The 13,985-nt window shown below is 30.4% G+C and overlaps 1 protein-coding gene across 3 annotated transcripts in view; it reads right to left on the bottom strand.

Annotated features, from left to right (window-relative positions):
* LOC128983334 (collagen alpha-1(XVIII) chain-like) overlaps positions 1–13,985 on the bottom strand; it is a 162,097-nt gene that overhangs the window by 84,071 nt on the left and 64,041 nt on the right. Inside the window, exon 1 of one of the 3 annotated variants that reach the window (XM_054402587.1) lies at positions 7,765–7,818. The exons of the other annotated variants lie outside the window; for them this stretch is intronic. Within the exon in view, the coding sequence (XP_054258562.1) occupies positions 7,765–7,812 (48 nt within the window). The 5' untranslated portion in view covers positions 7,813–7,818. Of the gene's footprint in view, positions 1–7,764; positions 7,819–13,985 lie in introns of those variants that run through there. 3 annotated transcript variants of the gene reach the window in all.

Raw genomic sequence — 13,985 nt, 5'->3', positions numbered from 1 at the left:
TACAGTATTTTTACTTAATATTTGTAACTATAAGTAAAATATTATAATGAAGGTCAAACGTGTTATCCCACTACTCTATCAACTATTGGATCAATTACCAGAGCCTAATATGAGAGACAAACATTGTCGTTTAACGGAGAACTGAGCAGCTGGAATGGAGGTTGAACCAACTATCTTACGTGACTGCAAATGCTTAGTTGTTGTTTATTGTTATTGTTTCTTGTTTCATTGTTTCATTAGTAAGAGTAACCGTTCATACTCCAGGGCAAGATTGTGTGTAGTTCTTACAAAAATAAAATAAACAACCGCATATTAGTTATAAACGTTCATTAGTTTTTACCTAATACGTGTTTGGCTGCTCCTTAAAGTATGAAAATGGATTGAATACAAAACATTAGTAATGAAAAGACGTGACCTTTTAAGTTAAATAATAGGCATATAAATTGGATTCTTAATATATAAGTGTAAGCCTATAAGATGCTCAAACAATTACCAAGTAGTGTATTTGTAGGCAGTAATTGCATATGATTAGCTCCCGAGATAAAACCTCTTTGAATAATAAACAATATGTTTTGTCCAATATAAAATAACATTGATTAACAAATAAAATGCCTTTCAAGTTGAAGAGCAGGGTTTACTACATATACACATTAATTGTTATTGAGAACTTTGGATAAATAAATAATTTACTCTGCTTGAAATCCACATAGCGAACTGAGCTAAGATCCTCCCTTTATTGACGGACTTGAGAGAAAGAGTGATATTCAATAAAAGCCGGCAGTCTGTCAGCTGTCTGTTGTATTTGACATCTCTGCCCTCGGGGAGGTCCTCCTACATTATTACATGACTATTCTGGCCTGCGTCATAAAATTGTAAACCGTATAAAATATTATATCCGTCATTTGCATGTCAAATCTTTTGTCGAGCTTACGAACACCATTAAATAAGTTGTATGGTCGTAAATCTATTGATAAATAACAACATGTGTAGTCATACTGCAAGAATAAATTCTGCTTTGAATGCATTGTAAGGCTAAATCGGCGTTTTCACCAAATTATGTATTACGGTCAGTGTATTTGAGTTTCAAAAGATTTTTTAAAATTAAATAAATATAGTATAGGTCAAATTAATGTCCTAATTAATATGTTATTACTAAGTGAAATCGTTGTGCAGTTTTATGGTTTAAAGCTATATTACTGTATTCTCATATTAACATAAAATATATGTAAATGTGTAGTTGTATAAGTCTTATTAAATCAATATATTACAAAATAATAATCCGGGGAATATATGACAACATCATATATGTAATTTAAAATTATTTATTCTAAAACTACTTTATCGTGGAAGACTAAATCTATTACCACGCTATGGATCAAAATAGTAAATATATATATGAAAATGTTGTAATCTCTGATAATTTGAAGGTAAACTGTACTAAGTGCCAACTATGAGGCAAATCCGTCCTAAGCCTGAAGCAATCCATTAAACTGTAGTCAAAGTTTCTCAACTGAAGGTAGTACAGTATTACGGCAGACATGGTCTCGTTTCTGATATGCCTTAGATGCTGTGTAACGTTTGTGGCAGATATTCGAACATTGTATAAATAAAATTTATGTTCATACTTTGTCATAAATAATTCATATGTTCCTTTTCTGATTGCTCTAGTATAGGTAGGTTGGTTAATTTGTTTATACGAGGGATATTTATGTACTAATATTAATAGCCTTCATAGTAATCAGAACAATTCGACACCCTTCTTTTGATGGACATATTGGCACATGAGTTATAGTAAATGATCTGTATAGGATTAAATGTATAGCTAAATTGTGAATACATTTTGTAAGACATCAATATTGTGTGCATATTAAAGCAATCTTTATTTCAAGGTATCAAAATGAAAAAGTAAAATGATGCCAGGTCTAGGTCTTACCATGGGACCTATCGTAATATAGTATTTCATACAATTAATATATGGAGAATTGCCTAATAAATCAATCATAGTAGTTTATGTATACGAAAATACTGTAAAATATTTAAAAGCAAAACCATCAAGTTATTAATTTGATTCAATTTATTATAATAAAAAAAATAAACAAAAAAAGGTTAATTGTGTGATATCATCTTGGATATTTGTAGGAACAACACAATTGCACATGTTACATATAATCTGAATACACTTTTTATCATACAGAAAATTAAATGGACGATGAAATGTAGGCTAATTTTATCTCCGCAGTAAACAGTATATCGATTTAAATGCATACGTTGGTAGTTTTAAGCCAATATATGTTTAATAATATTATGCGAGATTAAAAATGTTCTTTTGAAATTACCATGAACTTGAATTTTACTGAACTTTTCTTATGATCTAGAGATATTAAGTTTACTAGGTTATTTAAGGACACTAATCTCATATTCTCTTTGTAAATACAGTTTCAATAATCTAAAAAAAATTGGCTGAAAACTAATTTGCGTTTTAAAGCAAAATTCTAAATTTTTTAATCTCAATTATTTTTAATTTTGTGAACATAGCTATCATGTTCAATATGTTTGTAATCAATTGATTAGAAAAATATGAAACCTGATGTAATATTTAAGATGTTTTATTTAATTGACGTAAGTGCTGTAAATAGGTTAGTTAAAACAACGATTAGGACTAGTTATTTGTTGGTAAAAAACATGTCAACATGCAAAACACATGTCACAAGTAGGCCATTTTTATACTCGTATGGTCCAGTAAAAAATATTGTTTAATTGAAAATAAGGGTTAGGGTATTTTTTTACTTTGAAAAATCTATTTATATATTTAATATAAATTTAGATCTTTTTAGATATATGCGTGTACTTGACGTATTCGTAAAATAAATTTATTTTCATTGTGGAAAATAAAATGTAAATGGGTAAATAGATAATTATATACCATTATATGTTACTTTACAATCACCAATTTTTATGAAAACAAGTTTAATTTCACTCCTGTAAATGTTTATATACTCAAATTTTGTTTATATAGAACCAAGGCCCTGGTAAAAAATTAAAAAAGAATAAAATCTGCTGAAGCGTGACTAACAGTGACAACACACATTGTTTGTTTTGTAACTGGAATAAAACACGAGCTTTGTAAAACAGTGTTATCTGTGAAAAATATCTCATTCCGTCGAACAATAACTTGAATGTCAACGGATGGAATTGTGTTGATTTTATTAGTTATTAGAATTAAAGACGAATATGAACAAATGACATAAATGTATCATGTTACAATTATTAAATTTACCAATTAGTTAAAACAAATAGGGGTGACTCCAAAACAAAAATGAACTCTTCTAGAAGCTTAGTGATTGTAGTTTCTCTAAACTGACTAAAACATTTGGTACTAGCTTAAATACAATATCTTGGTTCAGTGAGCTGAAATATATATACAGAAATATATGTTTGGACGCCCAGCACATTATGAGGTAAAATGTTCACTCGAAGACACAAAATATTATTGAAGTTCAAATGAACGAAATTCTTCAGTAATTTAAGTTTGACTTTTCATCAACAAAAGTCAAACTTTTAATTTGAACTTGAATGTTTGTCTTGCAAAATTTAACAACTTAATTGTTTCCAACGATTTTAAATTTTACATGACATTAAGAACTGCCAAACTTTAAGTTATAATATTTTATTTGTCTCAATAGTTTACGAGCTGAGTGATAACGGGTTTATTTTATGTGAAAATACCTTTTCCCAGTCTTCAGATAACATCACTTCGCAAAGTTTTTGTATGAAGCAGTTAACGAAGTATACATTTCTTAAATATAAACAAATTCCTTCAAAGCAATTCATTGTACAAAACTATTCTTTTTTTCGTCATCATGATTAATTAATGAGTCATATTTTACCCAAATGTTTTTATCAACATACCTTAAATCAAGTTTCCCACTTTCATTGTATTCATCAGTAAAGAGAACGCCAAAACTAGGTATTTTGAAAAGTTCTTATTTTGTTTTGTTTATACAAATTGTAGAACAGTATTATAGGCTAAACGTCAAAGAGTGTAGGCTGCTACGCTGATATATCACATCCAGAACTATAAATAGGAGTGGTTTATGATTCTAGTGGGTTTGGATCGTTCATAATATATTCAGTAAATGGGTATATGTAATAGCCTTGTGTAACCAATAAGAGTTAATTTTGCTAATATCTTTTTTTTAGAAAAACTAAAGTTATATAAATACATTGCCGAAGTATAGGTTGTTTAATATTATGAACTATAGTTTGTATATTTCAATTTATACATTGTGATTCTGAATGTTATTCGTTGATAAAAGGTTTAACATGTTGTATTAAACGTAAATACAAAGATATTTAGAATCAAAGTACTGTAGACAATGATATTCATAACTCTATCACTTAGTTTTAGTGTACGATAGTGAATGAACAATATCTTTACTTTTTTCCTAAACTATACCAGTCTTTCATATACTAGTCTTTGATTTACTTCAAAAACCTACCAAGTTTTTCGGAACTTTTCAGGTAAATTTGTAAAAGATAAAATCCATAGGATTAAAGTTTGGTGTAGTATTTTAATTGTTACATTAACTTATTTACTTATTCCAAAGAGTATTCAAAGTGATGATTTAATTTACAGTTAACGGTTATTCTGAGTGTTAAATGCGTTATAACATGTTAGGTACTAACTCAACCAGTTTATTCACTGTTAAAAAGTAAGCGATTTTAGCACATTTACCTTTATTTAACTTTATTACTGATAGTTACACTAATTTACTAGCATTATTAGGCCTAACATCCTGTAAAAATGTCTTATATACAGATAAATAATCCCACCTTGAAATACAGTTGTGGGCATACTAATGAGTTCTTCAAATAATGACACCAGTTTTGTAGCACTGCCCGGTAGGCCTATAACATTAGGTCCTATTCTACGCAGCGCCCACTGTACCATATATCACCATGTCACGGCGCGCGTTGGTACAGTAGAAGGCGCCACTCCTACGTGTGGGTGCTAACAGCTGTAATCTATCCTGTCAAACTATACCCTAGACATCTGACCAGCGCATGTGGGTGACCAGAGGGAGCATTCTGTATTTGGTAAAGTAGCATCTATACTTGTCGATATAATGGAACACGCTATAGACTAGGAACACTAAGAGGACTAGGAGATAACGAAAACTAGTAGAGGAAGCACAAAGGGTAGTAAGGAGAGCGTAGGCCTAATCATTGACTTTAGATACTGATAACGGCATTTCGTGTTTCTGTTCAGTTTGATTCTGGTTTGATTTGTGTATGTGTTGACTGTCAACAGTGGTGACCACAACAGTTGACATTTCCGTTACTGTTAGTTGAAGTAGACGAAAGAGTCAATATGTAAGGACACATTTTGTAGCAATCACTTTACTCATTGACCGTAGGAAAAGCTCATATTTGATTTATAGTATGTTGTGTTATTTTGCCTTAAAATACAGACATTATTTTGTTTAAAATACATTAAAAAATTAACGTCAGGGTATAGGTATAGATAGAGAAATAGGTTTCATCAGAATCCAAGAACTGCAGGTGTCACAATTATTTGGTTTTAAATTTGTTCAAGATGTACGTTATTGTTTTTACTCAAATATTTTTTATTTAAGATATACAGGGTGAATCTCGTAAGGTGTCCAGTATTGATTTCAGACAAACCGTTGGTTCTACGATGATGAAATAAAATTATTTCCCACTAAACCAACCCCAAGGAATAACGTAAAAATATTTTTAACGATTTTTAAATACAGGGTGTACCAGAAACTGAGGGTCACTAGTCCGAATCTATTAAATATCAAATATAAACGTATATCATGTTGTACATCAAATTAAAGCTCTTTTAAATCCAAATCATTTGGCGGAATTGGATTTTGATTATATTGATTCATTTCAAAATGGCGGCTGTTTTTGTGAAAAAATTAGTATTTTTTTGAATACCCTGTATTTTTCTTAAAAATGCAGATATCTTGATTCTGATTCAAATGTCGCATTCCTTATGACCTAAGCTTTATTTTGATATGCAACACTTCAATATTATCTCCAAAACAAAAAGTTTAAAAAATATCAGTTTTTGAAAATATGTACATAGCCAAAACTCAAAAATTCCAAATAGCATCATATGTCAAATAGCGTATCATTTTAAAGGTATTGCAATTCTAAGAAACTTTCAAATTTAAAGCTTATGCGTATCTATTTTGGTTTTCGAGTTATCAACAAAAAACATGTTTTCCCACATTAAAACGCATGTTATTTGTTAACATCGTGGTAACCACAACAATAACACAATAACCATAACAAATAACATGCGTTTTAATGTGGGAAAACATGTTTTTTGTTGATAACTCAAAAACCAAAATAGATACGTATAAGGTTTAAATTTGAAAGTTTCTTAGAATTGCAATACCTTTAAAATTTTATGCTTTTTGACATATGATGCTATTTGAAATTTTTGAGTTTTGGCTATGTACATATTTTCAAAAACTGATATTTTTTAAACTTTTTGTTTTGGAGATAACATTGAAGTGTTGCATATCAAAATAAAGCTTAGCTCATAGGAAATGCGATACTTGAATCAGAATCAAGATATCTGAATTTTTAAGAAAAATACAGGGTATTCAAAAAGTACAAATTTTTTCACAAAAACAGCCACCATTTTGAAATGAATCAATATAATCAAAATCCGATTCCGCCAAATGGTTTGGATTGAAAAGAGCTTTAATTTTATGTATAACATGATATACGTTTGTATTTGATATTTTGTAGATTCGGACTAGTGACCCTCAGTTTTTGGTACACCCTGTATTTAAAAATCGTTAAAAATATTTTTACGTTATTCCTTGGGGTTGGTTTAGTGGGAAATAATTTTACTTCATCATCGTAGGACCAACGGTTTGTTTGAAATCAATACTGGACACCTTACGAGATTCACTGTATATGGAGCATTCGAGGTATAGATTTCATAAATGACATACATTTAGAGGAATAGTGTTTCGGAACTTATTCGAGCGAACGCTCGACTACGTCAAGGTCGTGTTAACAAAGCTGCTTGAGAATGAGAAATGCATTGTTGATGTTGCACCAAAGTGTTAATTAATACCTGTAGTTAAACTGTCGCTGAAGGTCTTTTAGGTATACTTAAATTTGTACCAAGTGCATGAAATTCTGACAAACTGACATTAGATATTGAAATTAATAATACAATTATATTACATTCTAATTTTAAGTAATACAATTTTAAAACCTGTATTCGATGAATTTGATTAGTTTGATATAAAATTAATTGCTTAAGTAAATAAGAGTCAATAAAACTCAAGGCTATTGAGGAAATCTTTTGTAATTATTGACTATTTGTTCCATTAAAAAATAGAACGAGGAATAGTGAAGGAAAGTGTCCTCTATGAGATATTGAAATCAATAAGATAAGTTACATTGGGTTATTGATAAATGCTACATAATGCATAAAAAATAAAAGTAGAATAAACACCTCAAAAAGCGTGATAATTTATAACAGAAATAACAAGTAGTTAGTTTAAGAAAAACTTTGTTCCAAGAACTGATGAAATAATATTAATGATGAGTTTTGTTTTACTTGAAGCCCCTTTTATATGGCTTACTCAAACTGCATGGTTGCTAAATAATGCTTTTAGAATTTCCTATCCCATAAAATATAATGTTTACAACAATGAGACATTATTAAACAACAGTAATACACCCATAGAAACCCCAAACAAATTTTACCTCAAAAATAAAATCTCCACTCCCACTGCCAGAACCACCTTCGCCCATGTAACCTTCAGAGTAGGAGCAAAACACCGCACAAATTATCACTATGTTTAACCGCATAGTTCACCACATAACACGTTATACAAAATATTCTAACCACTAAACTAAGCACACATTAACCAAGAAATAACACTAATAAATCATGTTTTAAGAAAGCTGTGTACAACCACACATGCTTTTAGACCTCACTATCACACCCGCATATTCTGACTAAGGAGAGCGATGCTGTAGATGTTGTAGGACCGAGATCCGTATACAGACTGAGTCAAGGTGCGACCATCTGAGCGAGTGCTACACATATGGTGATAATAGACTGACCTGTCTACGGGCAGAGACCGCCCACATCATAGTCTAGGTGCTGGACTAGAGGGATAGAGTAGAAAAAAGCGTCTAGGAACATGTGTTTGAGATTAGATGACGCTAGGCTGGAGCTCAGGGAAGGGAACTAGCCTTTGAATAGAGGAAAAGGTAGAAGGGTGTGTTTGGAATTATATTTTAAACTTTTATGAAATTTTCTTATATTACGCACTTTTTTATTGAATATAATTATTGTATCAAGAAAGAGTAGATCTAAAAAAAACGTAAGCCACTGGCGGGCCTTACTAAATAATAAAGTATGTTGTATATAGTACAAAAATGTATATTGATCTGACAATTAAAGTACCGGCAACAATTAGAATTTGCTGTTGTTATTGTTTATATAAAATATTTAGAGAATAGATCAATTAAAAATTTTCCCCTAAATTTCAGTACCTTTCATCACGGATACGAACATAGAAAAGCTCTCGATGTAACAATTATTAACGAATTTCTGTTTTGTATAATTGTCAAGATTATGATAATCATCTACAATATGATTGGTGATTATTTGAAAGTGGGACAATTAATTTACATAGCTATGATGATATGAGAATGATATGAGGCTATACGAACACGCTATATACATCACGCCAATATCATTCTACAACGTACTCTACAATGTGCTCTAAGGCTGAACTTGCTTATTCTTAGCCATATACATGTACTCAGTACATGTTCCTGTTGAGCACCCAGTTTTATGAAGACTGCGTACGATGTACGGAACCTGTTACTATTCGATCGCAGGATGCGGTTGCAAGTCACCTGGTCCACTAACCACAGAGGTGTTCTAAGGTGTTTTGGTAAAATTAGAAGTTACATACTACCTGTGACGAAGTTCTAATGTCCGCCAATAACTTTAAAATAACTTAAAAGGTCGTTGCGTCATACATTATTACGGCCTGGCTAACATCCTAATTCAGTCATCCTGGGAGTGGTAATATGAATTATGTCATCGATGCCACTCAAAGATTCGAATATCCAGTTGAACAATTTTCTCTCAAATAATTCAGTTCCGAAAAGAACTCTTTTAATTATAAGTGGAAGGTCTCATGCTATACCATCAAATAAAATCATTCAAGATTCGTTCCTAAACTCATTATTATTTCAAATTCATCTTTATATATTATACTTCCCACAGACCCACCAAAGCATATGTTCTTATCGCATGACTCATGACTCGTATAGTTTTTTTTTTAGTGATATAGCTCAGTTCTTCTATATGCTATAGTGTGTTATGTATGTATTTTTCGCTTCTAAACCTATGTGCAAATCTTTTAAAAATTGGTTTTTTTGCATAAAAAACGCTTTTGTTCAAAACACGCATTGTTATTGAAATTAATTAAACGTAAAAGATAATTATGACATTTACATCAAAGAAAACACCAGGTTTTAAAGTGTAATACATAATACGATTTATTTTGAACCAAACATAAATTTTATAATATCGTTTGTGTTAAATACCAAAATAATGGCTATTTTAAATTTAAGGCCCGTTATCAATCACTATTAGGACTGTTTTAGACCAAAGGCCTTAATAAACGTGGATCTAACTTGTTTTAATTGAAAATATACCATCACTAACAAAATAGTTTTTACATCATAAATTAATAATTAAAACAAATACCAAATGAAACATATATTCGAAGCTATAACTAAAAATATTTGGCATTATTTTATTTTATAACATTTTCAGAATCTTCATACTCTGTGTAAGAACGTAAGCTAGTTAAATACAAGTTTTGTGTCTACAATCGGGTACTTAGAGTGCTTAAATTGCAATTATTCCACGGGTATCATGAGTATAACATCTAAAATATATAGTAAGTATTTATATAAAAGTCACATTTTATTGTATTTATAATTAAGTAGCATTATTATATCGTAAGTTTAATTTTAACATGTATATACACCATTCCTTTTACTTTTAAGTGTCAAGTAGATAATGGATTGATTACGTTTGTACATAATATATATAATATTCTACGATTAAAACTATTTAAATATTTGGAGAGCATGCTTTAAGTAACTGAACAATTAAATTTAACTTACTTTTATTAATTTAATAACACGTACAATGCTGATCAAGAAGTTATTTACAAACCTTTCAAAACGTTGACAAACTTCGTTTGTTCGTCTTTCTTACATTGGACTTAATAAATTTGACCAAGACAATACGTCGTTAATTTTTTTTACAATAAAAATTTTATATGTTAATACATTTTTAATGTCGTGCATAAAATAAATATGGGAAAAGTTAGTCGTACGGTCATAAATGTTTAATTATTCTTCAATTTAGTTTTTAATTAAACAAGAATATCATGTAGGTCTATTGTATTGTCTATAATCCCCAGCTCATATAAACGCATTGTCACTTTTGAAATGTTAAACGTGAGTGACTGTGACAGTCGAGGCGTTATATTGTTGGTTTTCCACTGAAATGATCTCGGACACTGTAAAACATTTATAATAAAAAACGTGAACCATCCAGTTATCGCATGTATTTAAGCTTATCAAACCATAGAGATAAAATATTTTATATTATATGTAGTGTTTGTGTTCTCATTTAGCTATTTACTTTTAATTTAAAATGTTTATTTGACGGATATAAAAAAAAGATATAACATTAAACAGTAAATCATTTCTTAAAATCAATTAAACTTTTTACGAACTTTTTTATTTTTAAAATCTAATTTGTTATGATTAAATTATATAGCTTCCATTTTCAGCCCAAACGTGTATTTGACAATTTTAAAACGCTGTTAAATTCCAAACAGTATCCAAACCTGTCACATGCATTTTCACTGTTGGATTTATCTGTGAAATATAACTCACAAAACGAATCTTCCTTATTTAATACGGCTTTTGGGAAAATAACATAAATAGATCGGTAATATAAGTTGATAATAGTAGTAAGAAACTTATTTAGTTTTCAGGTAATATGAGTATAAAAATCGTAACTAATTAAATAGAAAACTATCAGTACTAAATTGTTTTGAATATTTAAAGTAGCAATCCGTTACTTCCTCCAACTTATAAATGAAAAAAATAAAATAGTTATAGAAGAGTGTGGTCTAGTGAAAAAAGTATCTTTAAAATGGAAGCAGTTGTATGTATATATTTGTATACACGAATCAAGCGATAAATGTAAAATATAAAGGTAAAGTTTGCGAGACCACCAACCTGGGAAGAAAGCATTTATAAATTTTTATGGAAAAGGGCGTATAAGAAACAAATTCATAGATTAAAAAACTTTAAACATGACAAACAACATGCGATTCTCAATCGACGCCTATGGTTTGCCGATATAAAACATTACCAAACAAAGAATCTATATATTAATTTGAAACTGTTTTTCTTTGTGACAGCTATTTTGAGAGAACGGGTGGGTGTAGAAACTCGGTAGATGTGTCAAAAGAAAAGTCTTGGTCTGTAGATGAGCCATCAAAAGAGAAACATGGTGAATTCCCTCGGGGCTCTGCCCCAGTGGCCTTTAAATTCACATCCCATGTTATTCTTATGGAGGAAAACGGGGTTTTTGTCACAGCTAATTTGAGAGAACGGCAGTGCGTAAAAACTTGGTAGGGGTGTCTAAAGAAAGGTATTGGTCTGTAGGTGAGCCCTCAAAAGAGAAACGAGGTAAATTTCCTTGGGGCTCTGCCCCAGAGGCCTTTAAAGTTCACTCTGCAATTTTGTTTACAATACGACCATATGGATAATTTTACACTACTTTTAATGAACCAGCTGTTAATATTAAAATTGTATTCAAAGGTCTACTGAAACTGTCAAAAATAAATGTTTACATTATTAAATTGATTCTCCACTGCATGTCAAGTTTTTTTATAGTTTTAACAAAATGATGAATTTATTATACGGTTTAAATGTTTTGTTCAAAAATCTATGATTTATTGCTCTTAGAAAATTTTAAATAATGAAATAAGTGTGACATATTAATTTCGAAGGAATATATAATTATTCCTTATCGGGTTAGCTAATATATATTGTAAGGTTGGCACTTGCCTTTTTTTGCCTACTTTCAATCACCATTTATTTTTTAATTCAAGAAAGAACACCAGAAATTCATTTATTGGTATAAAAGTTGTCGATAATCGGGTTGAAAATTGTTTCATAGATGAGTACGTTGAGGATGAGAGTTGTGTTCAAGTTTTGGAATAGACTAACTACGGAGTATGTTTCCTATGGTTTTGGTGAAGTAGTTGAACTAATGTCAATTCAGGTATTTAAAAAAATGTGTATAGGGTTTTTATTTTGATGTACACATGTAGCTAGGTCGAACAACGCATCTAAACCTCACTACAACATTTGGAAACACAACAGTGTCATCACATCTCATCGCACTTGCATAATTTGTTACCAAGGCTGGACTAGGTTATGGATTTGGTTCCGCAAATGTTCAAGATTTGTGATCAAATTTCCTACAATTATGGTTAATTCCATCCACGAAATACATGCCTTTATGTGATCGATCTGGCCAAGGCAAAACTACCCCATAAGTTAACGAATTATCAAGTAAGAACAGGATGATTAAATACATGGGTCGATGTGGCAAGAGAAGGAATTAAAATTGCTTGGATCGAAGTAATAATGTTACTGCTTTCTGGAGAATCAGATATTTTTATCAAATACAAAAAAACTAATTTAATATGCTTATAAAATTCTGTATTTTTATGACCAAAGATGAAGATTTACTTATAAATCCGGATACAATCTGAATGATTTTCCTAAAGCAGATGGAATTAGTTGTTAGTAATAAATATTGACTCTTTCCGTAACATGATAGACTAATTATATAAACTCATTCTCCCATGTGAAAGTGGCTTTGACATGAAACAAACTCATGAACAAACAATTATAAGACTCCTAAAAACCTTTTGGGCAACCTAAAGCCGATAAAAAGGTAAGAAATATCGTGTTAAACGAATTCATCAATATCGTTTTTAGGGAATACAATCGTCATACTTATTATTATGCTTATCCTCCCTTCATTTAACTAAGATTTTAATGACTTCACTCTATCTATCGCAGTTAGCTGAATTTACATAAAACCCCAAGATTGACCGTCGATTTCGACGGGGTTCCACTAGTGTGTTTTTATTTTGAAACCCGTTGTATCAAAAAATAAACTCAATGTAGTGTTTACGTGCAACAATTTATGATTTAAGGTCTGTAACAAACTCAATGTTAGCATGTTTTTTTTTCGTTGGATCAATTTCATTAATTATTTATGTTTCTTGTTGTAATATTCAATATTTTATTAAAATATTTTCCTAAAATCTAAGTTATCTACTATTTAAGCTAAATATTCAATGTTATGCTATTAGGCCTACTAAAGAGAATGAATACAACAATTACCAGTGCTTAGTTTGTTGGTAAACAATCGTCTTTAATTAATGAAATTATCGTTTTTAATTTGTTAACAAAATAGTTAACAAGCTATTTTAGTAATAGTCAACCTTCTAAACAAAGGTTATTTTTAACTAGAGTGATACAGTTTGACATTGCTTAGCTTTTATCATAGATAAAACATAGTCTAAAGGTGAGTGAGTGTAGCGAACGAACTTCAACCAGGGCGTGATTGAGCCATGCGAAAGAGCTCATCTTGAAAATGAACGAGCATTTGACATAAAACCACATTAGGACAGGACGACGTCCGTCGGGCCAGCTAGTCATGGATAAAACATAGTCTTTCATGGTGTAGGTTTATGTTTATTTAACTAGCTCGTGATCGTAACTAAATATGTATCAGTAACTGACGTCTCAGTTAGAACGATTCATCGTCAAGTCCATGTAACAAAACA

The sequence above is a fragment of the Macrosteles quadrilineatus genome, unplaced genomic scaffold (genome assembly GCF_028750875.1).
Source record: "Macrosteles quadrilineatus isolate MER2022 unplaced genomic scaffold, UCM_ALF_1.0 Scaffold_1__1_contigs__length_201487025, whole genome shotgun sequence".
Lineage (NCBI taxonomy): Eukaryota > Metazoa > Arthropoda > Insecta > Hemiptera > Cicadellidae > Macrosteles > Macrosteles quadrilineatus.
Note: the sequence above shows the minus strand (reverse complement) of the source record. Positions and strands in the feature narration are given on the sequence as shown.